This window comes from Puma concolor, chromosome A3 (genome assembly GCF_028749965.1).
Source record: "Puma concolor isolate L17-30 chromosome A3, mPumCon1.1.hap2, whole genome shotgun sequence".
Lineage (NCBI taxonomy): Eukaryota > Metazoa > Chordata > Mammalia > Carnivora > Felidae > Puma > Puma concolor.
The window spans coordinates 116,699,414-116,725,834 of NC_141669.1; the positions used below are offsets into that span (position 1 = coordinate 116,699,414).

The 26,421-nt window shown below is 36.3% G+C and overlaps 1 protein-coding gene across 4 annotated transcripts in view; it reads left to right on the top strand.

The window, feature by feature from the left end:
* Nucleotides 1-26,421, top strand: part of ITCH (itchy E3 ubiquitin protein ligase) — a 146,459-nt gene that overhangs the window by 116,083 nt on the left and 3,955 nt on the right. For all 4 annotated transcript variants that reach the window (XM_086702022.1, XM_086702021.1, XM_086702023.1 and 1 more), the window contains 10 exons: nucleotides 4,616-4,688; nucleotides 5,572-5,643; nucleotides 9,978-10,066; nucleotides 11,802-11,961; nucleotides 12,202-12,335; nucleotides 12,666-12,806; nucleotides 18,608-18,728; nucleotides 19,417-19,521; nucleotides 22,325-22,421; nucleotides 25,917-25,989. In XM_086702022.1, coding sequence (XP_086558148.1) covers nucleotides 4,616-4,688; nucleotides 5,572-5,643; nucleotides 9,978-10,066; nucleotides 11,802-11,961; nucleotides 12,202-12,335; nucleotides 12,666-12,806; nucleotides 18,608-18,728; nucleotides 19,417-19,521; nucleotides 22,325-22,421; nucleotides 25,917-25,989 — 1,065 coding nt within the window. The remainder of the gene's footprint in view (nucleotides 1-4,615; nucleotides 4,689-5,571; nucleotides 5,644-9,977; nucleotides 10,067-11,801; nucleotides 11,962-12,201; nucleotides 12,336-12,665; nucleotides 12,807-18,607; nucleotides 18,729-19,416; nucleotides 19,522-22,324; nucleotides 22,422-25,916; nucleotides 25,990-26,421) is intronic.

The following is a 26,421-nucleotide window of genomic DNA, read 5'->3' on the forward strand; positions in this document are numbered from 1 at the left end:
AGAGATTGCATTGAATTTGTAGTTCTCTTGGGTTTGTTTTGACATCTTAACAGTAGTACATCTTCTAAGCCATGAACATAGGGTGTCTTTACATTTATTTGTTTTCTTTAATTTCTTTCACCAATGTTTTTGTAGTTTTCCAGTGTCCAAGTCTTTTACCTCCTAGGTTTAGTTTATTCATGAGTGGGGTTTTTTTTTTTTTATGCTATTTGTAAATGGAATGGTTTTCTTAACTTTCTTTTCAGATTATTGATAGTGTATAGAAATGCAACTGATTTTTGTGTTGTTTTGTATTCTACTTTGCTCAGTGTACCTACTCTAGTAGTTTTTTTTTTTTGGTCTGGAATCTTTAGATTTTCTTAATATAAGATTATACAATCTTCAAACAAAGATAAATTTTACTTCTTCCTTTACAATTTGGATGTCTTTTGTTTCTTTTCCTTGCCTTTCTTCAGGGCAAGAAACTCTGGCTAGAACTTCTAATATTATGTTGAATGGAAGGGAAAGCAGGCATCCTTGCCTTGTTCCTGACCTTTGAGGGAAAGCTTTCATTTGATGTCAGCTGTGGGATTTTCATATATGGCCCTTATATTGAGGTAGTTTCCTTCTAGTCCTAGTTTGTTGAGTATTTTTTACCATAAAAGGATGTTAAATTTTGTCAAATGATTTTTGGAGTTTTTTTGCCTCGAGATGATCATGTGGGGTTGTTTTTTTTTTGGTGTTTGTTACTAATGTATGCTGTATAGGATTGATTTTTCACATGTTGAACCATCCTTGCATCCCAAGAGCAAATCCCACTTGGTCAAAGAGATTAAAATATTAATCCTTTTAATATACTAGTGAATTCAGTTTGGTAATATTTTGTTGAGGACTCTTACATCAGTGTTTGTAAGAAGTACTGGTCAGTAGTTTTCTTGTAGTGTCTCTGGGCACAGTTAGTCTCTCATTACTTCTTAATTTTATAATTTCTGCTTATTAAAAACCTTCATGTTTAAAGCAAAAACCAGAAATTCAGGCCAATTGAGTATTAACAAAATTGAAATTTATTTAGATATGTTAAGTAAATAATAGATACTTTTGTATCATTCATTTTTTGTTTCAGTTAAGTTTGGGTACATATAACAGAAAACCATAAAACCATAGTGTTTTATTTAGGATAGAAATATATTTCTTTCCATCATTAAGCACACTGTTAATAATCCATGGCTCAATGAAGTCATGAGAAATTAGAAAACATATTGTACTTAATGATAATAAAAACACAACATATCACAATTTATGGGGTTTAAAAAAAATCATCCTCAGGGTGCCTGGGTGGTTTAGTCAGTTAAGCGTCCGACTTCAGCTCAGGTCATGATCTCACACTCCGTGAGTTCAAGCCGTGCGTCAGACTCCGTGCTGACAGCTCAGAGCCTGGAGCCTGCTTCGGATTCTGTGTCTCTCTCTCTCTCTGCCCCTCCCCTGCTCATGCTCTGTCTCTCTCTGTCTCAAAAATAAAAACATTTAAAAAAAAAATCATCCTCAGAGGAAAATATATTGCTTTATATAGGATTAGATTATAAATAAGAAAGGTATAAAATCAGTGATCACTGCTTTCACCTTAAGAATCTAGAAAAAAAAATTAAGCCCCAAATAAGCACAAGAAAGGAAATAAGCATAAAAGCAGATATTAATGAAATGAAAATGAAACAGTAGAGAAGTCAGAGCTACAAGTTGGATCTTGGAGAAGATTAATAATAATCCCAGGATGCCTGCGTGGCTCAGTTGGTTGGGTGTCCAACTCTTGGTTTCTGCTCAGGTCATAATCTCATGGTTCATGAATGTGAGCCACGTGTTCAGGCTCTGTACTGACAGCAGAGAGCCTGCTTGGGATTCTCTCTCCCTCTCTCTCTGCTCCTCCCCTACTTTCTCAAATAAATATATAAACATTAAAAAATAATATCAGTAACCCCTAGTACACCTGAGGATGAAAAAAAAAACACAAATTACTAATATGAAAGTTTAAGAAGGACATCACTACCTATCCTACACACATTGAAAGATAACAAAGTGTGTACTTCAACAACTTTATGCCAAGAAATTAGATATTTTAGGTCAAATGGGCAAATTCCTGGAAAGATACAAGTTACCAAAATGAACACAAGAAGAAATAGTAAATCTAAATAACCCTATATCTAGTAAAGAAATTGAATTCATAATTAAACAGTTTCCCACAAAGAAAGGTCTGAGCTAGATGGCTTCCACTGGCAAATTTTATCAAAACTATGAGTAATAAATAATATCAATCCTATTCAAAATTTTTTCATAAAATATAAGCAATTGGAACACTTCCCAACTCATTTTATGAGGCTCCTATAAGTCCTGATGGCAAAATCAAACAAGAATAGTATAAAAAAATTACTGGCTAATATTTCTATGAACATAGGTATAAAAATCTTTAACAAAATAATGGCAAATTAAATCCAGCAAACTATAAAAAGGATATTACATTATCATCATATCAAATTTATTCCAGGATAGCAAGATTGATTTAATATACAAAAACCAATCGATATAATTCACTACATAAACATATTAAAGGAGAAAAATCATCATTTCAAGAAAGCACTTGAGAAAATAAAATGCCAGTTTATGATAAACTCTCAGCTGCCTTGGAAACTTTGATACATCATCTCAATGATAAAATACCTCTTAAGAGCAAGAATAAGACAATAGCTACTGTCACTACTTCTTTCACCATTGAATTGGTAGTTCTATGAATTAAGAGAAAGAAATACAAGATAGATTGGGGGCACCTGGATGGCTTAGTCAGTTAAGCATCCGACTTGATTTTGGCTCATTGAGCCTGGTGTCGTGCTCTGCACTGAGCGGGGAGCCTGCTTGGGATTCTCTCCCTCTCTCTCTCTTCCCCCCACCCCCGAAAATACAAGTAAACATTTTTTTTAATAATTATTTTTTAAAGTTTATTTATTTATTTTGAGAGAGTGCACACGTGAGCAGGGTTGGGGCAGAGAGAGAGAATCCCAAGCAGGCTCCATACTGTCAGCGCAGAGCCCAGTTGGGGCTCGAACTCATGAACCCTGAGATCATGACATGAGGTGAAATCAAGAGTCGGATGCTTTGCCAACTGAGCCACCCAGACGCCCCATATAAGTAAAATTTTGGGGGGGGTGCAGCTGGGTGGCTCAGTCAGTTGGGTGTCCGACTTTGGCTTAGGTCATGATCTCGCAGCTGGTGAGTTCGAGCCCCATGTTGGGCTCTGTGCTGACAGCTCAGAGCCTGGAGCCTGCTTTGGATTCTGTGTCTCCCTCTCTCTCTGCTCCTCCCCCACTCGTGCTCTGTCTCTCTGTCTCTCAAAAATAAGTAAACATTTAAAAAAATTTTTTTAAATAAGTAAATACATATTTTTTAAAGATAGATAGGGGGCACCTAGGTGGCTCACTCGGTTGAGTGTCCAACTTCAGCTAAGGTCATGATCTCGCAGTTCATGAGTTTGAGCCCACGTCAGGCTCTGTGCTGACAGCTCAGAGCTTGGAACCTGCTTTGGATTCTATGTCTGCCCCTCCCCCATTCATGCTCTGCCCCTATGTCTCTCAAAAATAAACATTAAAAAACAATTTTTTTAAAGATATATAGATTAGAAAGGAAGAAGTAAAGCTATTTTTTTTTCATAGAGATAGCATAACTGTGTACCTAGAAAATCATAAGGAATCTAGAAAAAACTAGTAGAACTAGTAAGTGAATTTAATAGTGTTACTGGATACAAAGTCAATAGACAAAATCAGTTGTATTTTTTTTTAAGATTTTATTTTTAGGTAATGTTACACCTAGTGTGGGGATCAAACTCACAACCCCAAGATCAAAAGTCACATGCTCTACCAACTGAGCCATCAGGTGCCCCTAGAATCAAGTATTTCTACATTGAACATTTAGAAAATGAAATTAAAAGAATTCTAGGGCTTGCTTGGAAGCTCCATGGTGTCATTAGTGATCTAGGCTTCTTTCTTTGTGTTCTACCATTCCACACCGTGGGCTCTTTTCTCAAGGTTACCTCATAGTGTGTGATAGCTGCTAAAACTTCAGCTATCATAGTCGCACTGCAGGCTGGAATATGGAGGAAGAACAAACTGGAGCGAGAAAAAAATCCCTTTCCAGCTTTCTTTGCTCTCTGTAAAAGAGCCTTCCTAGAAGTCCTATATAACATTTACAGTTCTTTAGCCATGGTTAAGTCACACAACCATTCTGGGAAATGTGTCTTTATTCTAGGTAGCAGTCTGCCCAAGTAGACACCAGGAGTCTGATTTAAGGACAAAGGAAAGAAAGGATTTGGGGATAGGCGACTTTCCCAGATACAACCTCCTTTACTTAGTCCTGTTGGATTTTTCTCTATATAAAAGAAAATCCCACAACAATGTCTTTAAAAAGATCTGAATTTCTGTCTCTTTCTTAAAACTAGTCCTGGGAATTTTTTTTTTTAAGGTGGTGTTAAGAGTATGCTGTGCTACGTTATTTTTATATTTGACTCAGTACTGAAGGGGTGTGGTATTTTGCTTTCCTTCAATGTATCATCTTACAAGCTGCTATATATGTATGTCATATTAACATTCCTCCTCAGAGACAATGGACCACAGATAGCCTACGTACGGGACTTCAAGGCAAAGGTTCAGTATTTCCGGTTCTGGTGTCAGGTTAGTTTCAGAACTTTTCTTTGTTATGTTGCTTACATTACACAGTGATTGTGAAAATAATTAACTCCTAGAAGAACTGGGAAAATAGAAAGCATTGGAATCTCTCTTCTCTATTTTTGGGGGAAAGAAATAGATTTATCAGATTATTTGTGGCTTCTGTTGTCCAGAAGAATAAATTTGAAACAGTTTGAGTAAAAAAACTGTTCTCCTTTCAGTATCCATAATTTTCAGATGGCAGCAATCTTCAAACAAATGGGTTAAAACATTTTGTGATTTATAGATTGTAACCATCCCCTTTCATATTTAACATTTGATATAAATGATTTTGATATATATAATTAAGAGGGGAGAAGACTTTGTATTTTTGTTTTTTTAATTTTAATTTTTTTAATTTATATCCAAATTAGTTAGCATATAGTGCAACAATGATTTCATTACATTCTATTTCGTTACATTCTATTTTTCCTGGGTATGGTCAATTATTTCTGATATATAAATAAATACTTGCTGAATTAATGATTTCTTTATGGGATCTTAAAATGTACTAGTCAAAGTGTTACTATAATGAATATTTATAAACTTCAAACTTGTAATTAACAGGGGCCATACAAGCAAGAATAATCTAAATTAGCTTTTTGAAAATATTTATTTGACCCATTAAGCACTGCATCTGAGATCTTTTCTTTTATTTCTTACTTATTAAATGATCTTAATTAGCATGAATGCTCACAAATGCATGGTTAAACATTATTGAAATAAATTCATATTCATAGTCTACTTTTTTCTGTAAACAAAGATAAAAAGTAAATAAAACTTTACCCTTTTAGTTTTTCGATAGGCCATTTTAAGGTGAGAGTTGACTTAAGTCATTCTTATGTTTCAGCAACTGGCAATGCCACAGCACATAAAGATTACAGTGACAAGAAAAACATTGTTTGAAGATTCCTTTCAGCAGGTACTGTTTTTTTGTTTGTTCATTTTTAAATTGTTTAATGTTTATTTTTGAGAGAGACAGAGAGAAAGTGCAATCAGGAGAGGGGGAGACACAGAATCCGAAGCAGGCTCCAGGCTCTGAGCTGTCAGCACAGAGCCCGATGTCGGGCTTGAACTCATAACCCATGAGATCATGACCTGAGTCAAAGTCGGTCACTTAACCAACTGAGCCACCCAGGTGCCCCTAGCAGGTACTGGTTTTTATCCACTCGAGGGTTTGCCCCATGGCTGCCAGCCCAGAGCCACTTTTGATTCCAAATCTAAATAGTTTGAACTTTTTGAATTGGAGTCCTTAAATTAAGTATTGCCAGCTGCATTAGTACTTAAGATTTAGGAACATGTAGATAGATCTGTATGTGTATATGTCCTGTACTTTTGAAATGTCAGAGTAATTTTTTTTTTTAACTTTTTTTTTTTTTAATTTTTTTTTTTTTAACATTTATTTTTGAGACAGAGAGAGACAGAGCATGAACGGGGGAGGGGCAGAGAGAGAGGGAGACACAGAATTGGAAGCAGGCTCCAGGCTCTGAGCCATCAGCCCAGAGCCTGACGCGGGGCTCGAACTCACGGACCGCGAGATCGTGACCTGAGCTGAAGTCGGACGCTCAACCGACTGAGCCACCCAGGCGCCCCATAACATTTATTTATTTTTGAGACAGAGTGAGACAAAGCGTGAGCAGGGGAGGGGCAGAGAGAGAAGGAGACACAGAATCCAAAGTAGGCTCCAGGCTCTGAGCAAGCAGTCAGCACAGAGCCTGACACGGGACTCGAACCCACAAACTGTGAGATCATGACCTGAGCTGAAGTCGGACGCTCAACCGACTGAGCCACCCAGGCACCCACCCCAAAATTTAATGTTTATTTCTTTTTGAGAGAGAGAGCAGGGGAGGGGCAGAGAGAGAAGGAGACATAGAATCCAAAGCAGGCTCCAGGCTCTGAGCTGTCAGCACAGAGCCCAGGTGGGGTTTGAACTCATGAACCATGAGATCATGACCTGAGTCAAAGTTCAATGCTTAACCACTGAGCCACCCAGGCGCCCCCGAAATGTCAGAGTAATTTCAAGCGATGAGTTTCAGGTCTTTAAGCTATGTGTTTGGTTTGAAATAGATATTTGAGTAAGAAAATAGGCTTTTGGTAGACAAAAAGTCTGGAAATATCCATATGAACATTATTGGATGGGTAGAAAGGAAGAGGGGAGAAGACTTTGTTTTTTTGTTTTTTTAATTTTAATTTTTTTAATTTATATCCAAATTAGTTAGCATATAGTGCAACAATGATTTCAGGAGTAGATTCCTTAATTCCCCTTACCCATTTAGCCCCTCCTCCCTCCTACAACCCCTCCAGTAACCCTCTGTTTGTTCTCCATATTTAAGAGTTTCTTAAGTTTTTGTCCCCTTCCCCGTTTTTATATTATTTTTGCTTCCCTTCCCTTATGTTCATCTGTTTTGTATGTTTTTACAATATGCATTTGTTATTCATAATTAAAAATCATTTTTTATGTAGGAAAGAAATTGGTCTTTGGTTACAATACCAAAATAAAAAGTATTTTTTCAGAAGTAGTCAACAAATTTTTTTATTGCCCTCAGAACCCAAGTTAATTTACTCTTACCTTTATTTTGCAACTTAACACCAACTGCAAATAAATGTTAAGTGATTTGGTTGTAAGGAAGATTAAAATGACCAGTGAAAAACTATCTTAAAACACAAACATCTACTTAGTCCTAATTTTATAGCCAGATATGGATGTGATTTTTTTTAATGTTTATTTATTTATTTTGAGAGGAGAGAGAGCAAGCTAGTGAGCACAAGTGGGGGAGGGGCAGAGAGAAAGGGAGAGAGAGATTTCCAAGCAGGCTCCATGCTGTCAGTACAGAACACAACACAAGGCTCAAACTCACAGACCACGAGTTCATGACCTGAGCCGAAATCCAGAGTCAAGTGCTTAACTGACTGAGCCACCCAGGCACTCCTGGACATAATTTTTTATTATCAAGCCCATGTGATAATTGTGGCAGTTACAGCTTCAAAATGAATGCAGAGGGAAAAGAGATTATCTGAGATGGTTGACAGATTGGCTGAGATACCTGGCTACTTGGTTTCAGAAACAGTAATGTACATTTCCTAATGGAACCTCAATAATTAACATTGAAGGGTAAAGCCAATTGGCATCCTCCTAAGTGGGAGCAGATAACTTTTTAGCAGCAGACCTTGACTAAGAGCATTTCGAGAATTATGAATGATTCTCTTGATCTGATGTAGGTTTCCAAGGCCATTCCCCACCCTAGTCATTACCTACTTCTGATTTTCATATTCATAACAACTGTGTAGTCCCCACCCTAGTCATTACCTACTTCTGATTTTCATATTCATAACAACTGTGTAGTCAATCTCTGGTGGGCTGGTTTCTTGGAACATAACTTACTATTATAGTGTTAAAAAGATGCAAAATGTCTTTAAATGTTTTAAATGATTAAATGTCCCTTAATTTTTTGACTTTTGAAACCTAAAGACTATTGCAGAATGACAGACCAGGTGGTACTAAACAGTTGTTTAAAATTGTCACTATAGGAACACCTGAATGGCTCAGTCGGTTAAGCATCCAACTTTTGATTTCGGTTCAGGTCAGGATCTCATGGTACATGTGTTCAGGCTCCACACAGAGCTCTGCACTGGCAGCATGGAGCCTGCTTAGGATCTCTCTCCCTCTCTCTCTGCCCCTCCACTGCTCATGCTCTCTCTGTCTCTCAAAATAAATAAACACTTAAAAATAAAATAAAATTGTCACCCTAGATTTGACATCCATCAAATAAATGTCACATATTTGAGAAAAATTTGATTGCTTTGGAAGAAAGACAAATCTGATAGCAAAATTAGCATCAAATGTTCTTTCTAAGTGGTAAAGTTGTTTTGCAGTAGTGTTTTTGCTCATGGGGGAAAATTTTTTTATTTAAAAAAATTTTTTAATATTAGTCATTTATTAAAGGTTACTACTTAAAAGTTTTTCCAGGGAACAGCAAGTCTTCAGGTATCAGACACAGGACAAAAAGAACAACCAGAATTTCCAGGGGAACAGTCTCAGATTTGGGGGAATAACAAGAGAAATCAGTAACAGCCATAGGTTTGGGGGAGCAGCCACAGGGACAAGGAATAGCCCAAGGGAGCAAGAAACAAACAAACCAATAAAAAGAAATGTTTTAACCTTTAATATCTTTCATTTGCAGTGCTATATAGCGAATATACTATTTGTAGAATATTTGTCATAAGCATTGAATTTTTTTGCTACATCAGGGATTTTTTTTTTTTAGTAGGATATGAATTCATGTAACTAATGTATATGTTTTGTGGGAACTGAGCCCTGGCTGGCATAAGCAGGTTACTTATTGAGCCTCTCTGGATATTTAAATGTAAGAGTTCATTCTACTTGCATAAAATAGAGACATTAAATCCTCTTTTTGTCCAGGTCCAGTTACTTTTATTCTAAGAGTAATACTTATAATGTTCTGTTGGCCCAATTTTAGTCAAGTAATTACATGGTTTTACAAAGAAAAAACCCAAATGATCTATCTATTCATTATAGTTCAGTAATGGTGCTGCCCTTCAAATATGAAGATGATCTTATTAACCACTATAGTAGGATACAGAATTTGAGTATTTTTCCAGGTATTCATAAGTTTCCATTTCCAAAGTTAACTATATTCTTTCTTCAGCCACTGGTTTTCATTTCCAGGTTAGCCAGTTGCTAAATGTGTACCTTTTAGCTATAAAACAAACCCAAACTTAACCAAACCAAGTGGTTTTTCCCACTCAAATGACCTAACAAAGGACCATGCCCATGGTTACTCTGCTCTAAGCAAGTGACAGAAGCAACTTTGTAAGTCAAAAGTAAGATTTTTTAGGGGAGCCTGGGTGGCTCAGTCGGTTAAGCATCTGACTTTGGCCCAGGTCATGATCTTGCAGTCCGTGGGTTCGAGCCCCACATCGGGCTCTATGCTGACAACTCAGAGCCTGGAGCCTGCTTCAGATTTTGTGTCTCCCCCTTTCTTTGTCCCTCCCCCACTTACCTGTGCGTTCACGCTCTGTATCTATAAAGTATATTAAAGTATAGAGGTGTATAATGCATAAAACATAAAACTTTAATGTATTTTCTGTATATGTGGTATTGACTAGATCACAAACATCCTTCTATGTCGTGGGGAATTTAAGTTACCTATAATGAAGAACATTTCAAACCTGGAAGTGGTGGAATGGTGTGTCAACAACTGCTTTTACCAATTCTTTTACTTTATTGTTTTGTAGATAATGAGCTTCAATCCCCAAGATCTGCGAAGACGTTTGTGGGTGATTTTTCCAGGAGAAGAAGGTTTAGATTATGGAGGTGTAGCAAGGTAGTGATAATATGAATACTCAGAACTTAGTTCCTTTCTTCCAAAGGTATCATTACACTTTGCTCGCAAGTATTTTCTCAATCTTATATTTCAGGAAAACGAAATGTAGCAAATTATTGTACCTTTATTATGCTGTAGCTATAGAATTTCAGCAAATGCTAATTCAGCACTTTCTAAGGTGCTGCAAGTTGATTTCCCCCACATCATTCATTTTAATCCTCAGGATAACCCTGTGAGATAGAATTTTACAAGTAATAATGAAGTTTAGAGACTCACCTAAGGCATATAACTAAGCTCTAGAACCTGGATATAAGCTTTGAATCATCAAACCAGAAGCCAGTGTTCAGTCTAGCACTTCGTGTCTGTTCCACAGAGCATACAAGGTCCTGTAGCAATCAGGTTATTTTCCCCATCACAGATTACTGATACAGATAATGGCCCTTCAATTCCCAACTGAGATTAATATATTTGTTTTAAGAATACAGAGGGCTATGTAAAATAGTTAAAATTTTTAAATTCAGCTCTCTTAATATTGGAGCTTCTAATCAAACCCTAGAAGATTGACTTAAGTAAGAAATTCCTTTGCTTATTCCATAACAATCTAGCACATCAGGTTAAATATCTGTATAGCAGTGGCAGTGTGGAAAGCAAGGACTTGGAGTCAAAACTGGATTTGAATCCCTTTTCTGCACTTAGTAGTACAACCTAGGGCAAGTATCTTCATCTGTAAAATGAGAATAGTCATCTACTTTTCTAGGATTATTGTGAAGAGTAAAAATAGTGTTTATTAATGACTTAGTTCAGACCCTCTGTTTTTGTATGTTTACTGAATGATGGCTACATTTTAGTAGTTCTTATTTATGAATGTATTAAAGTTCACATTTAAAAATGTGTGAAGTAATCACTGGGAAATAATAAATGAGTAGAAACATTTAATTTTATACAAGTTAAAGCTATTTCAGGAGGAGGGCAATCATTTATTCTTAATTAGAAAATCAAATAGTGTTAATAAGTAGAAGTAGCATTATCATCAGAGGCCATGAACTTTCCTACAGGAAAAGAAATCTCAGACACACCTGTATTGTCCCAAATCGATTCTGCCTACTGTTCTATTAGGCCCATCCAAGTTACATAGTCACTATAATCTTACGTTAATACTGGTTGGTATTTTCACAACACTTGAATTAGAGCTTCTCAGAGCATTTTTCTAACGAATGAGTGTCTTGAATTAAGTGTTTTATTGTCTTTATGAAATTGGAAGTTTTTCCATATTTATCTAAGATTTAGAGAGCTGTGGCACTTGAGGAACACCATGATGTTTAGGAACAGGTGGGAGTACTATTAGACTTCTTTCAGCTGCTCCAACGACATGGGTTAATAGTGAATTTTAAACGACTCTATATAGTATTTCATTGATTCTAAGACTAACATTTTCATATTTAATGTCTCTGACATTGGGCTGTGTAATACAATTATAATTAGAAAAATTTTTAGTGGTTCATCAAGTAATGATGTCTTTTAAGTCGATGATGTCTTAGATTCTTTGAAATATAATAATATGCAGTGTGTAAATATCCTCTCTCTAAAATGGATGTTTGAAATGAAGCAGTAAAAATCAACAAGGAATTAGGAAACTGTCACCAACTGAGGAATGTAGATTCCTGAGAACTTTGTAGCTCTGCTCTTTGATTTCTTGGCATGGTTTTTTTCACCCTAAATTTTCTTTTGTTTTCAGAGAGTGGTTCTTTCTTTTGTCACACGAGGTGTTGAACCCCATGTATTGCCTGTTTGAATATGCAGGAAAGGATAACTACTGCCTGCAGATTAATCCTGCTTCTTACATCAATCCAGATCACCTGAAATATTTTCGTTTTATTGGCAGGTTTATTGCCATGGTAAGTACAGATAGAGAACTGTGTTTACTTTGCTAATTCAACAATACTAAAGCATTATTTCTTTAACTCTCTCATTTGGAATTTTCTCATCACTAAGACATTTTTTTAAGATTAGTTTGTTACATTTGCCCTTTTCCCAAAAATGTGCCCTAATAGATGACAAGGGAGCTTTAAGTGAAGAATTAATCTAATGTTCTATTATAAAATTATCATAAATGGTATTATTTTCTTCTTATATAGGCTTTGTTCCATGGGAAATTCATAGACACAGGTTTTTCTTTGCCATTCTATAAGCGTATATTGAACAAACCAGTTGGACTCAAGGATTTAGAATCTATTGATCCAGAATTTTACAATTCTCTCATCTGGGTTAAGTAAGTTTGTTTCCATTTAATTTATCAAAATAGAGTCTATATGCTTTCATTATGGTGCTGATAACTTACCTCAACTGAAAGCTTGTAATTGGTTTATTGAATTTAAATAATCTGTATTAGACTTGTCTCATTATTCAATATGATAAATTTTGCAGAATGTACCCAAGATCTTAGGCAAAAATGTGATGATTTAGAGCATAATCTTTCCAGTTTTCTTATTATTTTGATGGTATAGTTTTATAGTGATTATTGAAGAACACAATCCTTTACTTAAATACTTTTTATATGATTGAATTTGTATAACAAATAATGTTAATTTCATTTGTGCAGAGAAAACAATATTGAGGAATGTGGTTTGGAAATGTACTTCTCTGTCGATAAAGAAATTTTAGGTGAAATCAAGAGTCATGATTTGAAACCTAATGGTGGCAATATTCTTGTGACAGAAGAAAATAAAGAGGAATATATCAGGTGAGAGAGAATGTTCCTTTTGATATAATGTAGCCTTTCTTTTGGGCTACAGCACATTGATAATTGCCTAGTGGTACTAGTGGACAGTATTTCAAAAAATATTGTTGGCCTTTTTACTAATCATCAAGAGAACTGATCATGTATAATTAAGGACATGATTGATCACTTTCTACCTTACGAGTATGTTGAGAGAGGAATAAGAAAAGTGCTTATTCAAGTCAAAGGAGGGAGACATCATTTCATCTGGTTGTAACCATGGAGGTTGGGGAACCTTGAAGGTTGGGGAAGATTGAGTTGTGCAAAAATGAGAACAAGTTAAGAACAGAGATATGAAGGCTGGAAAGCACAAGTCACAAATAGTAAAAAGGGAAGCATGACGTGTGGTGGTGCTGTCAGGCAGCTCAGAGTTGGTATCCCATTCTGCCATATCCTGCATTTCAGAGGCCAAGGAAAATAAGGAATCTTTAAAAGATGTGGAGGCTAATAAATTTAATAACCCTTAAGACAACAGTTAGAACTACATCCACATGGTAGATACAGAAGCCAGATTACAAGAAATTAAGGACCAAATTCAGTAGACAATCAGTCTAAATTTCTCTTTTAACAAGTCTAGCAGCAAAATAATGAGAGAACAGATTCTTATGGAGGCAGCAGAGTAGAGAGACTATCCTGCAGGTTAACTCAAACTGAACTTTACACAGAATTAATCTAATGGATACTGATAGGTTTTATACCCCCTTTCTTGGTATATTTTCAGTTTAGCCACAATTTTTAATATTTATAAAGTGATAGAAAAAAATTTTGGTCATATAGAACTTTTACTTTTTCTCCAAAAGTGGGAGTTTTAAGGGTAGAAATAGTGCTAGATCTCTTTTAAATACCGGTTCTATAACCACTATGCTATCTAACACCAAGTCATTGAAAATAATCTCCAGTTTATATGCAGATATGTTTGTGGGGAATATTGTAAGATCAGATAAAATTTATAAGTAAAATAATTTATTATGTATCCTCTTATGCTTTGCATTCATTCATACTTTAGTCTCAAGGGTCATTCGTTTATTCACATATTCTCAACACCAATTCTGTCACATCAGGATTAGTTTTCACATATCTGCTGCTTCTTGAGTGCCAGCTTCTGTCTCTTGCTTGGTTTTCTGCTTTTTAAATATTAACATATTCACTCCAGCCTTCTGTGATTAGTATTTGCATAATAGATCTTCCTCTCTCCTTTACTTTTCAGTCCTGTCTGTGTCTGTATTTAAAGTGTGTTTCTCGGGATGCCTGGGTAGCTCAGTCAGTTAAGAATCCAGCTTCAGCTCAGGTCATGGTCTCACAGTTTGTGAGTTCGAGCACCACCACATCAGGCTCTGAGCTGACCATGTGGAGCCTGCTTGAGATTCTCTCTCTCTCTCCTTCTCTCTCTGTCCCTCCCCCACTCATGCTTTCTATCAAAATAAATAATAAACTTAAAAAAAAATAAAGTATTTCTTACAAGCAGCATATTCTTGCGTCTTAACTATTGTTATCCAGTCTGATAATCTTTGCTTTTTAAATGCAGTGTTTAGTGTATTTACATTTAATGTGATTACTGATATGGTTGGACTTAAGTCTGTCACCTTGCTGTATGTTTCTTATTTATCCTAATTTCCTTTGTTCCTCCTTTCCTGCCTTTAATAGAGTAAATTTTAGGTTTTATAGTCTGTTCTGTTGGATTTTTTTTTTAAGCTATCCCTCTTTAATTTTTTTAATGACTGCTCTGATTATCTATATCCTGAATTTCTCACTTAAGACTATATAACTTATGATTGATATTATATTACTACTTGTACAATGTAAAAGGCTTATAATAGTGTAATTTTAGCTATCTCTAGCCGTTTGTGCAATTGTTGTCATATTTCTTACCTTACAAACCACATAATACTTTATTACCTCTTGCTTTAAGCAATTACTCGATTTTTTTTAGTTTTTATTTAAATTCCAGTTAGTTAACATACAATGTAATATTAGTTTCAAGTGTACAGTTTAGTGATTCACCACTTCCATACAACACCCAATGTTTCTCACAAGTGTACTCCTTAATATCCATCACTTGTTTCTCCCATTCCCACACCCAGCTCCCCTCTGGTAACCATCAATTTGTTCTCTGTAGTTAAGAGTCTATTTCTTGGTTTGCCTCTCTTTTTCCCCTCCATGGTTTTGTTTTTGTTTTTTTTTTAAGTCCACATATGAGTGAAATCATGTGTAGCTATTTGTCTTTCTCTGACTTATTTCACTTAGCATTATATACTTTCTTAGTTCCACCTACATCATTGCACAATTACTAGATTTTTTTTAATGTTATTTATTTATTTTGAGAGAGAGAGTATGAGCAGGGGAGGGGCACAGAGAGAAGGAGAGAGAGAATCCCAAGCAGGCTCTGTTCATTGTCAGAGTAGAGCCCAATGTGGGGCTTGATCCTACAAACTGCAAGATCATGACCTGAGATGAAATCTCAGTTTAACCAACTGAGCTACCCAGGTACCCCCAATTACTAGATTTTTTAAGAAATTAAGAAAAAGTAGTCTTTTACATTACTCACGTTATCATTTCTGGTTGTCTTCATTTCTTCCCACAGATCTATTTTTCCATCTGGGATCAGTTTTAAAAACTTCCTGTATAATTTTTCTCTGTGCAATTGCTGGCAATAAATTCTTTAGCTTTTATCTGAAGGCATCTTTATACCACCTTCAGTTTTAAAGGATATTTTCATCGGATTTGGAATTCTAAGTTTATAGGGTTTTTTTCCCCTCATTTTTAGCACTTTCTTTCAATAATGTCATTCTGTTATTTCTGTTATTTTTGATATGAGAGCCATTGGGGTTTTTTTTATGTTTTTTTCTGAATGTCTGTTTTCTGTGGTTTTTCAAAGCATTCCTCTTTAATTTTGCTTTTTTGCATTTGACTCTGCTGTACCTAATTATGATTGCTTTTATATTTATCCTACTTGGTATTTGCTGAGCTTCCTGTATCTGTGATTGATGCCATTTCAGCCATTTTGGAAAATTCAGGGACTGGATCTTTATGGATGTTCCTTTTGCTTCATTCCTTCTCTACATACTTCAGACTTCACTTAGATGCATGTTTAATCTTTGATACCATCCCATGGTTCTCAGATACTCTATATATTTTTTATCTTTTTTTCTGCCCTTTTAGTTTGCACCATTTTGATTGACCTACTTTTGAATTCACTGCTCGTAAGTCCATTCAATAAAATTTTCGTTACAGATACTCAGATATTTTGTAATTTTTGTTTGGTTCTTTTAAGAGTGTCTGTGATGATGGGGCGCCTGGGTGGCGCAGTCGGTTAAGCGTCCGGCTTCAGCCAGGTCACGATCTCGCGGTCCGTGAGTTCAAGCCCCGCGTCAGGCTCTGGGCTGATGGCTCAGAGCCTGGAGCCTGTTTCCGATTCTGTGTCTCCCTCTCTCTCTGCCCCTCTCCCGTTCATGCTCTGTCTCTCTCTGTCCCAAAAATAAATAAACGTTGAAAAAAAAAAATTAAAAAAAAAAAAAAAAAAGAGTATCTGTGATGAGAATCCCCATCTCTTTACCCATTTTGTCCATCTTATCCTATAAATTTTTAATACATTTTAATAGCCTTTTAAAAAGTCTCCGGTCATCCACCTGGATGGCTCGGTTGGTTGAGCGTCCGATTCTTGATTTTGACTCAGGCCATCATCATCCCATGGTCATCGGATAGATCCCTGCATCAGGCTCCCCAATGAGCATGGAGCCTGCTTGGCATTCTCTCTCTCTCCCTCTGCCTCTCCCTTGCTCATCTCTCAAAAAACAAAAAGAAAAAAGTCTCTGCTAACTTCAACATTAGGCTGTCTGTGGGCCTAATTCTATAAACTTTTTTCTTTTAACGTTTATTTATTTTTGGGACAGAGAGAGACAGAGCATGAACGGGGGAGGGGCAGAGAGAGAGGGAGACACAGAATCGGAAACAGGCTCCAGGCTCTGAGCCATCAGCCCAGAGCCTGACGCGGGGCTTGAACTCACGGACCGCGAGATCGTGACCTGGCTGAAGTCGGACGCTTAACCGACTGCGCCACCCAGGCGCCCCAACTTTTTTCTTTTATTATGAGTCACATTTTCCTGCTTCTTTGCAGGCTTTTTTTTTTTTTTTTAATTGTGGATGATACATGGTAGACTCTGGATTCTTTTTTCTTCCTCTGAAGAATATTGACTTTGTTTTGACAGGCAGTTAAATGAAGGACAGATCACATTGATCCTTTGGAAGCTTGCTAGAGGTGGTCTATTTCCATTTTCCCTTTATTCCTAAAACATGGTCCTTACTTCTTACAAGGAAAAGCCTAAAGTGTTTACCATGTAACTTTGTGAGATGTAAACTCTAACATTCTATCTCTCTGGTACTAGGTAACTGCTGAAATTTCTGCTTGGGTCTTTGGCTTTTCGGTTTTTGCTTTGCACAGGGTTCCTTGGAGTCTCATCATGCTACACACATGTATTTAACAATCAGCTAAGGATTTGAAGTAAATTCCTGTGCAGATTTGGATGGGAGTGCCTTCTCTTTGTGTTCTTTCTTTCTGGGATTTTTACATAACTGTTGACAGCTTGAAGCTCCCATCCTCAGGTTTCCTCAGCCCAATAAGACTGTTGCCTTTTATTTGAGCTTCATTCTCTTGCGCTCCATGTAAACTGGGAAGTACCCTCAGGAGAAAAGCCTATTCATAATGCAAATCCTTCAAGAATCTAATCCCCAGCAATTTTTGCCTGCCATTGATTTCTCTCTGATGCCTTCAAATAGTTGTTCTATTATAATATGCCCAGAGTTTATCATTATAATCACCAGGCACATTAATCCACTACAGCCTATACTGCCATTTCCCAAAATTTCAGAGGCTTCACAGTAAACTTTAGGACTTTAGTTATCATAAGTTATCATCAAGTGATCAAATGCCTAAAATACCCATATTTGTTTGCTCATTAAAATTGTTTAAATAGGGGGCACCTGGGTGGCTCAGTTGGTTAAGCATCCAACTTTGGCTCAGGTCATGATCTCCTGGGTCATGGGCTCAAGCCCCGTGTCAGGCTCTGCTGACAGCTCAGGGCCTGGAGCCTGCTTCAGAATCTGTCTCCCTCTCTCTCTGCCCCTCCCTTGCTTGCATTCTCTCTCTCTCTCTCTCTCTCTCTCTCTCTCTCTCTCTCTCTCTCTCTCTCCCCCCCCCTCCCTCCCTCCCTCTCCCTCCCTCTCTCTCTCTCTCAAAAATAAATGTTAAAAAAAATTTTTTTAAATAAGTTGAAATCTAGAGTATCTACTAGGGAATTTTCATTAAAAAGTATTTTCATTGAAAAAAATTGCAAAGGGAAAACCTCTAAAAGAAGCTTAAGAGATGTTTGCAATGTATGAACCCTTTTTAGATTTTGATTGAAGCAGTATGTTAAAAAAAAAAACTGAGTCAATCAGAATTTGAGCACCGAATACTTGGCTATAAAAGAATTACTATTCACTTTTTTGTGTGATAATAGAATTGTAGTTATTTTCAAAAAGAGACTTATAGAGATACATGCTGAATTATTTGTGTTTAAAATGAAAGTATATGATACCTAGGGTATGGGTAGGGGCATAATGAAATAATATTGGTGGTGTGTTGAAGCTGGGATATAGGGTTCATTATATCCTACTTTTATAAATATTTGAAATTTTTCATAATAAAGTTTATAAAAACTATTTTTACACTCGGAATTCAAAGGTAAAATCTAAACTTCCTGATAGCTCTTTTAATATTTATTTACCAGAATGGTAGCTGAATGGAGGTTGTCTCGAGGTGTTGAAGAACAGACACAAGCTTTCTTTGAGGGCTTTAATGAAATTCTTCCCCAGCAGTATTTGCAATACTTTGATGCAAAGGAATTAGAGGTAATGAGTTTTTCTTATTTCCTCTGCAGCATGCTGGTAAATAATGCCTTCAGGTGTCTGCTTTCAGCTCACTTTCTCATCTTTGTGTTAGAAGTAGTGTTTTTTATGCTGGCAGGATGTTTTGAAGCTCGCTGGTGGTTAAAAAAGTCCATAATTTATCCAAGTATATGAAAGTGTTACCCCCAAGAAAAGTATTGCTATCAAAACCTCTCTACAGGGGCGCCTGGGTGGCGCAGTCGGTTAAGCGACCGACTTCAGCCAGGTCACGATCTCGCGGTCCGTGAGTTCGAGCCCCGCGTCAGGCTCTGGGCTGACGGCTCGGAGCCTGGAGCCTGTATCCGATTCTGTGTCTCCCTCTCTCTCTGCCCCTCCCCCGTTCATGCTCTGTCTCTCTCTGTCCCAAAAATAAATAAACATTGAAAAAAAAATTAAAAAAAAAAAAAAAAAAACCTCTCTACAGTGAGTGACTAATTTGCCTGAGTATGTGTATATATAACACCATCTGTGGAAACTTAACCTTCATAAGCAATGTGGACACCATTCCTGACGCACAGGTTATAAGCTAAAGCCTCCTGATTAATTTTTTGAGAGTTGCTGAATAATAGTCTTTTCTTCTATATATCAAGAATTTTTATATAGGTTGTACAGTTACCTAAAGAAATCTTTTTTTTTTTTTTAATCTCCAAAGGTCCTTTTATGTGGAATGCAAGAGATTGATTTGAATGACTGGCAAAGACATGCCATCTACCGTCATTACACTAGGACAAGCAAACAAATCATGTGGTTTTGGCAGGTTTGTCTCAGTTTATTTCTGTTGGCAGACACATTATAATTTTTTAGAAATTGCTTACCATGTATGGAAAAAGTCACAAAACAAAATGTCCTACTGTATTCAGGCCCTCATTCCATCCTATGCATTATAGTAAATGAAAATATTACATAATAGCCAAATTATGGAAGTAGCCCAAGTGTCCACTGATAGATGAATGGTAAAGAAAAAATTTGTGTGTGTATATGTGTGTGCATATATATGGAATATTATTCAGCCATGAAAAGAATGAAATCTTAAAAAAATGAAATCTTGCCATTTGCAACAACAAGGATGGATCTAGAGGGTGTAATACTAAGTGAAATAAGTCGTTCTGAGAAAGACAAATACCATATAATTTCACTCATGGAATTTAAGAAACAAATGGACAAAGAAAAAGATAACCCCAAAAACAGACTCTTAACTAGAGAACACAAACTCATGGGTACCAGAGGGGAGATGGATGGGATATGAGTGAAAGAAGTGAAGGGGTTTAAGAATACACTTATCGTGGGGCGCCTGGGTGGCGCAGTCGGTTAAGCGTCCAACTTCAGCCAGGTCACGATCTCGCGGTCCGGGAGTTCAAGCCCCACGTCGGGCTCTGGGCTGATGGCTCAGAGCCTGGAGCCTGCTTCCGATTCTGTGTCTCCCTCTCTCTCTGCCCCTCCCCCGTTCATGCTCTGTCTCTCTCTGTCCCAAAAATAAATAAACGTTGAAAAAAAAATTTTTTTAAAAAAAAAAGAATACACTTATCGTGATGAGTACTGAGTAATGTATAGAATTGAATCACATATTGTACACCTGAAACTAATATAACACTGTATGTTGATTATACTGGAATTAAAATAAAAAAAAAAAAAGATTACAACAGCATTTTTAAAAGACTATTTCTGAGTAAGCAATTTGCACCTTTGCCCAGAGTATAAGACCTCTCTATATTATGGTTCTCCTGCATTTGATCTAAATGCTTTTGGAATGTTCTAGAACAGCCTAAAGTATGATTTTCATCATTCATACCTCACTAAGAATTCTATAATTCAGAAGGCAAAACTTAAGAGGGTGAACTGGTTTGGAATCGTAATGGTGTCTTCAAAAAATGTCTGCTATAAGGACATGAGAAGATGCTCAAATCACTAATCATTAGGGAAGTGCAAGTCAAAAGCATAATGAAGTACCATTTCATATCCATTACTAGCATGGCTATTATCAGAAAATAGAAAATAATCATCCTTGTTGAGGATGTTGAGAAATTGGAACTCTTATATATTGCTGATGGGAATGTAAAATGGTGCTCCACTTTGGAAAACATTTTAATGGCTCTTTGAAAAGTTAAACATAGAAATTAACATGACTGGCAGTTCTCCTAGGTATACCCAAAGAAGTGAAAGCAAGGACTCAAATACTTATATACCTATGGTCACAACAGCATTATTCACGATGGCCAAAAGGTGAAAGCAACTTAAGTGTCCATCAACAGATGAATGGATAAACAAAATGTGATATACATATACAATGGAATGTTATCCAGTCTTAAAGAAAAAGGAAATTCTGGCAGGTTACAACAGAATGAACCTTAAGGATATAATGCTGAGTGAAATAAGCCAATCACAAAAGGACAAATATTGTATGATTCCAAGATTCCATTTATATGAGGTATCTAAAATAGGCAAATTCATAGAGATAGAAAGTAGAATAGAGGTTAACAGAGGCTGTTGGGGGTGGCCAGAATGAGGAGGTAACAGTTTTTGTTTAGGATGATAAAGTTCTAGAAATTGTGGGAGTGGTTACACAACAGTGTGAACATACTTAATGCCATTGAATTCTTGCTTAAAATGATAAATTTTGTGTTATATATACTTTACCACATTAAAAAAAATGCCTCAGGGGCACCTGGGTGGCTCAGTCAGTTAAGCATCCGACTTCAGCTCAGGTCATGATCTAACGGTTTGTGAGTTCAAGCCCTGCGTTGGGCTCTGTGCTGACAGGTCAGAGCCTGGAGCCTGCTTCAGATTCTGTGTCTCCCTCTGTCTGCCCTTCCGCCACTTGCACTCTGTCTCTCGCATTGTCTTAAAAATAAATAAACGCTAAAAAAAATTTTTTTTTAAATGTCTCTTACTTATGTAAAGAAATTCCTAAGAAAATCAAATGAACCAAACTTCTATAGCAAATAGGATTAGAATTTTAAAATATTTGACAAAAAAAAATCTACAAAAAAAAATAATTTGGCTGGACCAAAATACTTGTGCTACAGGCTAGAAAGCATCCTCCAGAAACCTAATGTTTTGAGTCAGAGTTGTAGGAGTTGAAAGGCACCTGATTGTGGCAGTGTATAGCTGCACCAAAACCTAGAGAACATTGAGAGAGGTTATTGGGAAATATCTGGGTCAGAATTCTATGAACTTGATTTCATTTGTTCATAAAACCAAAAAGCTCATACTGACTCAGGCTCTGTGTCCTATGTAACCACATGAATATCCTATAGGACAGATCTGTGGGGAAAAAGAATGGGCTGCTCTGGAAGAGCTAATCTTGAGACTTCATGAGTAGGGTACTCTTAGACCCAGGGCACCTTTCTTTTTTCTATCTCCTTAAAAGGATGTGGTCCTAAGATTTATATAGGGGAAAGTTGATAGGACTTTGACAAACATGGACACGGTAGTGGGTATAGTCATTATCTAGTGCATCTAACACTGGGAGTTCATTTGAAATGATTGTTTTTCATTCTTGTGTATGCTAAATGTAACATAAGACCTATATATCTCTTTACATGTGTTTTTTTTAAAAACAGTTTGTTAAAGAAATTGATAATGAGAAGAGAATGAGACTTCTGCAGTTTGTTACTGGAACTTGTCGATTGCCAGTTGGAGGATTTGCTGACCTCATGGGTATGTGAGACAGGATCACTTTTCCTATACAGAAAATTGTTTATCACGCTGCTGTTACATTCAAATCAGTGTGGATAGCTCAGGAATAACAAAGAAAAGAATAGCCCTTTTCCTAACTAGTCATAGTTAACCTGGATTTGTGTAAACTTTTAAATCACTTTGTAATCCTTACCTCTAGAAGTTTTTTATCTTAAGACTAGATCCCACATTTTAACTTCATAGAATAGTGATCTTACTGATCTTCTATATGTAAATCTGTTTGGTCATTCAGTCATTTGGCAAACATTTTAGTGTCTCCTATGAGCCAGGCACTGTTGGTTGTACTATACTATATTTTAATGATGTGTTTAACATTCTTCTCTATTATACCTGGAGCTCCATGAGATACAGAGCTCTATCTTTTTATTTCTGGTGTCTTGCATAGTGCTTGTCACATAGTAGTTACTGATCAAAATGTATGTTGTTTGGAAATGAATGACCATGGAAATACTTTTGTGACTGATAATAAGTAAATTCAAATCTTTAACACCAGCATAATGCCACGTACCATAGGAGAAAAGAAGTTGTGATCCCTACGCCTGCTTCAGCTGAAGCAGAGAGTCAGAATTGAAGAACTAAGTAGGCAGTGTTGCATACAGTTACTTTAAAAGCTAGACCAGAAGAATTTGGACATTATTCTGAGGGTATTGGAAGCTATGAAACTTTTTGAAGAGAGAAAACTTGCTGAAGCTGCATATTATGAAAATTTGATAGCAAGGTATACCATGCATAGGAAGAAAATATTGGAGCAATGGTGAGAACCTGATCTTAGGAGATGGAAATAGAGATGGAAAAGAAGGGATAAATGCTAGAGAGGTTCCAAAGTTAGAAAAGGACTTGAACAGAAGATGAGCTAATAAAGGAAGAATGTCCAGGATAAAACCATGTTTTGAAAAATGAAGAAATAGAGTTGTGAAGTGTAAAGAACATGGTTTAGAGGTATTGAGGGAGGATAATGATTGGCTTAGAACCTCTTGAGTTCAAAGCAACTGCCAGACAACCAAGTGGAAAACCAGGGAGCAGAAGGGCAGTTTAACAGGTGTTGCTCATATGAGTTTAGAGGTAAGAGTAGAGAAGGAAAGTAGAGTCATGGGAGCAGTGATGCTTGAAGCTATTAGAATAAGTTGGTTTATGCAGAAATCGAATTCAGAGATGCTTAGAAACACCTGTGTTTAGGGATGAGCTAGAAATAGCCTAGAGGCAAACTTAAAGGCGAGTCCAGAGAGTGAAGAGGAGAAATAAATATTCTGGTTTCTCAGAAGCAATATGGAAGAAGGTTTTTAATCCAGTGCTAGCAAGGTCTCAGAGAAGGATTATTACTAAGTAAGTTTTTGGAGAGGGGCACCTTTGAGAATCGTCTCTAGATTGAAAAAGAAAAACCATGTTGGTGGTTGGGGAAGTAAGGTAATGACCAAAATGAGGAGAAAATTGGTACCAGTTTCAGTGTAAGCTAGATTTAATCATTAAAGAGATGAGAACTAGGTCTGCTCTTAGAAGTAATATTTGGAGTTAGGTGGAGCTGTTTAAAACAACATAGGAGGATACCTGTGGAAGGCAGAGACGAGATTGTGCTTCATACAATTTTAGAGGCCATCTGGTTGAATCTTCCAGTCAGTGTAGGAAGAGAAAGTTGTTAAGAGTGAAGTATATAATTTAATGTGATAGTTCTCAACCCTTGACAGATCTGACATCCCATTTCTATAACAATATTTATAATCTCCTCTTTAATATTCTGGAATGAAATTGGTAGGTATGAAATAAAAGTGTCTACAATCTCTAAAAAATATACATAAACTTAAGCACCAACTAAAATTTTTAAGTGACTCATAATGAAATAATATTTATTTTGATACATATGTATTTGGGAACAACTGTTAGAAGACACTAATTAGTAAATACTTGTTCCTACTTAAAAAGACTTGGGTTTAAGATAAGATCAGAGAAACCTTTCTGTATAAGAAACACTAGAATATGAAAAAAGAGAACAAGAAATAATTGACTTAAATAAATATGATAAGAAAAAGAGGGAAATAATCTAAATGGAATAAGGATAATAGACCTGCCAAAATAAATTACAGATGATCAAAGTGGAGAAAAATGAGGTAGTGTCTGTGATGAAGTTCCACCACAGGCCAAGGCTCTGATTGATTAAAAAGTCCTCAGAGATCATACTATTTGAAAGTAGAAATGGGTTGAAAATAGGAACATAGGTACAAGAGTCCACATAGAACTTGTTTGGTTTGGGGACAGTGTTAGAAGAAGATTGAAAACAACAGGCAACCCAAAATAATTTCAGTGTATATAATGTATACAACTTGATGTCTTAACATTCCATAAAGTTTTAGAAACTTTCAGGATGATATGACATATTTGTAAAATAGCCTTTATTAGTGAAATTCACTAAAATTCCTTCATTTCCTATTTCTCTGTTTTAATTTTTGACTGTGTCTATTGAATGTAATCTGGACTCTTCCGTTAAGTATTAATTAGTACTATTAAAACGTTCCATCTTTGTGGTTAGAAATGCTGTAGTATATCGAAAAGAGAGAATGTTTAGAGTAAATTAACATAATTTTGAGGTTAATTATTGAATAATTTTAACTAGCCTTTTGCACAATAACCATTTCTTTACTAGGCTTTTAGCATAACTGTGCAAACACTTTGATACTATAAATCAAAAGTACTGCCAATTCATATATGTACTGGGTTTAGTTGAGTGGGTCATAAGAAAATTCATTGAGTATGACTGTCTCACACATTATAGAACATTTATTTTGCCTGGCACCCTATAATAATTAAAGAAGTCGAGTAGCACCACTAATCATTGTGACTACAAATGATTATTTCTAGGGCTTGGTAGTGACCTTTTAGAAAACCAGTGCTTACAAGGTCCCCATTCACTCTGTCTACAACAAAAGATAAATGAGAGGCAAGAACTGAGTGTAAGTTTGTAAGGGTATGTTCTATAGGACCTATAAGCACAAGCATTGTTAATACTGAATTAACTAGGTTGTTTACATTTTATAAAGTTTTAACAATTTAATGTTTAAACCAAGTTTTATTGTGTAAGACAGTGGATTGTAGTTTCCCTGTTGTGTTTAAAGCTAAAATTGAGCTTTTTAGGTGTTCTGTTATTATTTATAGCATTCTATTATTCTGGCAAAAGAAAGCTAGATAAAATTGCAATTTCTTTAAAAAAAACTGCATTTTCTTCTCTTGGGCATACATTGACAAATTGGTTCTCAAACATTAGCACTCATCAGAATCATCTGGAAGCTTGTTCAGACACACACTGCTGAGCCTTATCCCAAAGTTTCTGATTCCATTTAGTAGGCTTTGGGTGGGGCCTATGGATTTGTGGTTCTAATAACTTCCCTGGTGATGCTGATGCTGCTGAACAGAGAAGGTCACAATTTGAACCACTTGAGTATCAGACTGTTGATTTCACTGTTTTAGGGAGCAATGGACCACAGAAATTCTGCATTGAAAAAGTTGGGAAAGAAAACTGGTTACCCAGAAGTCATACCTGGTAAGTAAAATCAGAAAGAGTTGAAAAAATAGCCTTTTCCCAGTTACCTTGTAGGTATTAAAGCCTCTTGGAAATTGGAAATGAAATATTTTTCCCCATGGTGTTGAGTTATTTTTAACAGCTTTATCAAGGTATAATTTATATACCATAAAACTACTAAAGATTATAAGGTTATTCATTTAAACTCAGTGATATTTAGTAGATTTACAGAGTAGTAACAGTTAACCAGTTTTAAGTTATTTCTGTCACTCCAAAATGATCCCTTATGCCCACTTGCAGTCAGTCCCATTTCCCACCCCTGAATTTTTTTTGTTTGTTTATTTTTGAGAGAGAAACAGGGCTCGAGCAGGGGAGGGGCAGAGAGAGAGAGAGAGAGACAGACAGAATCCGAAGCAGGCTCCAGGCTCTGAGCTGTCAGCACAGACCCTGAAG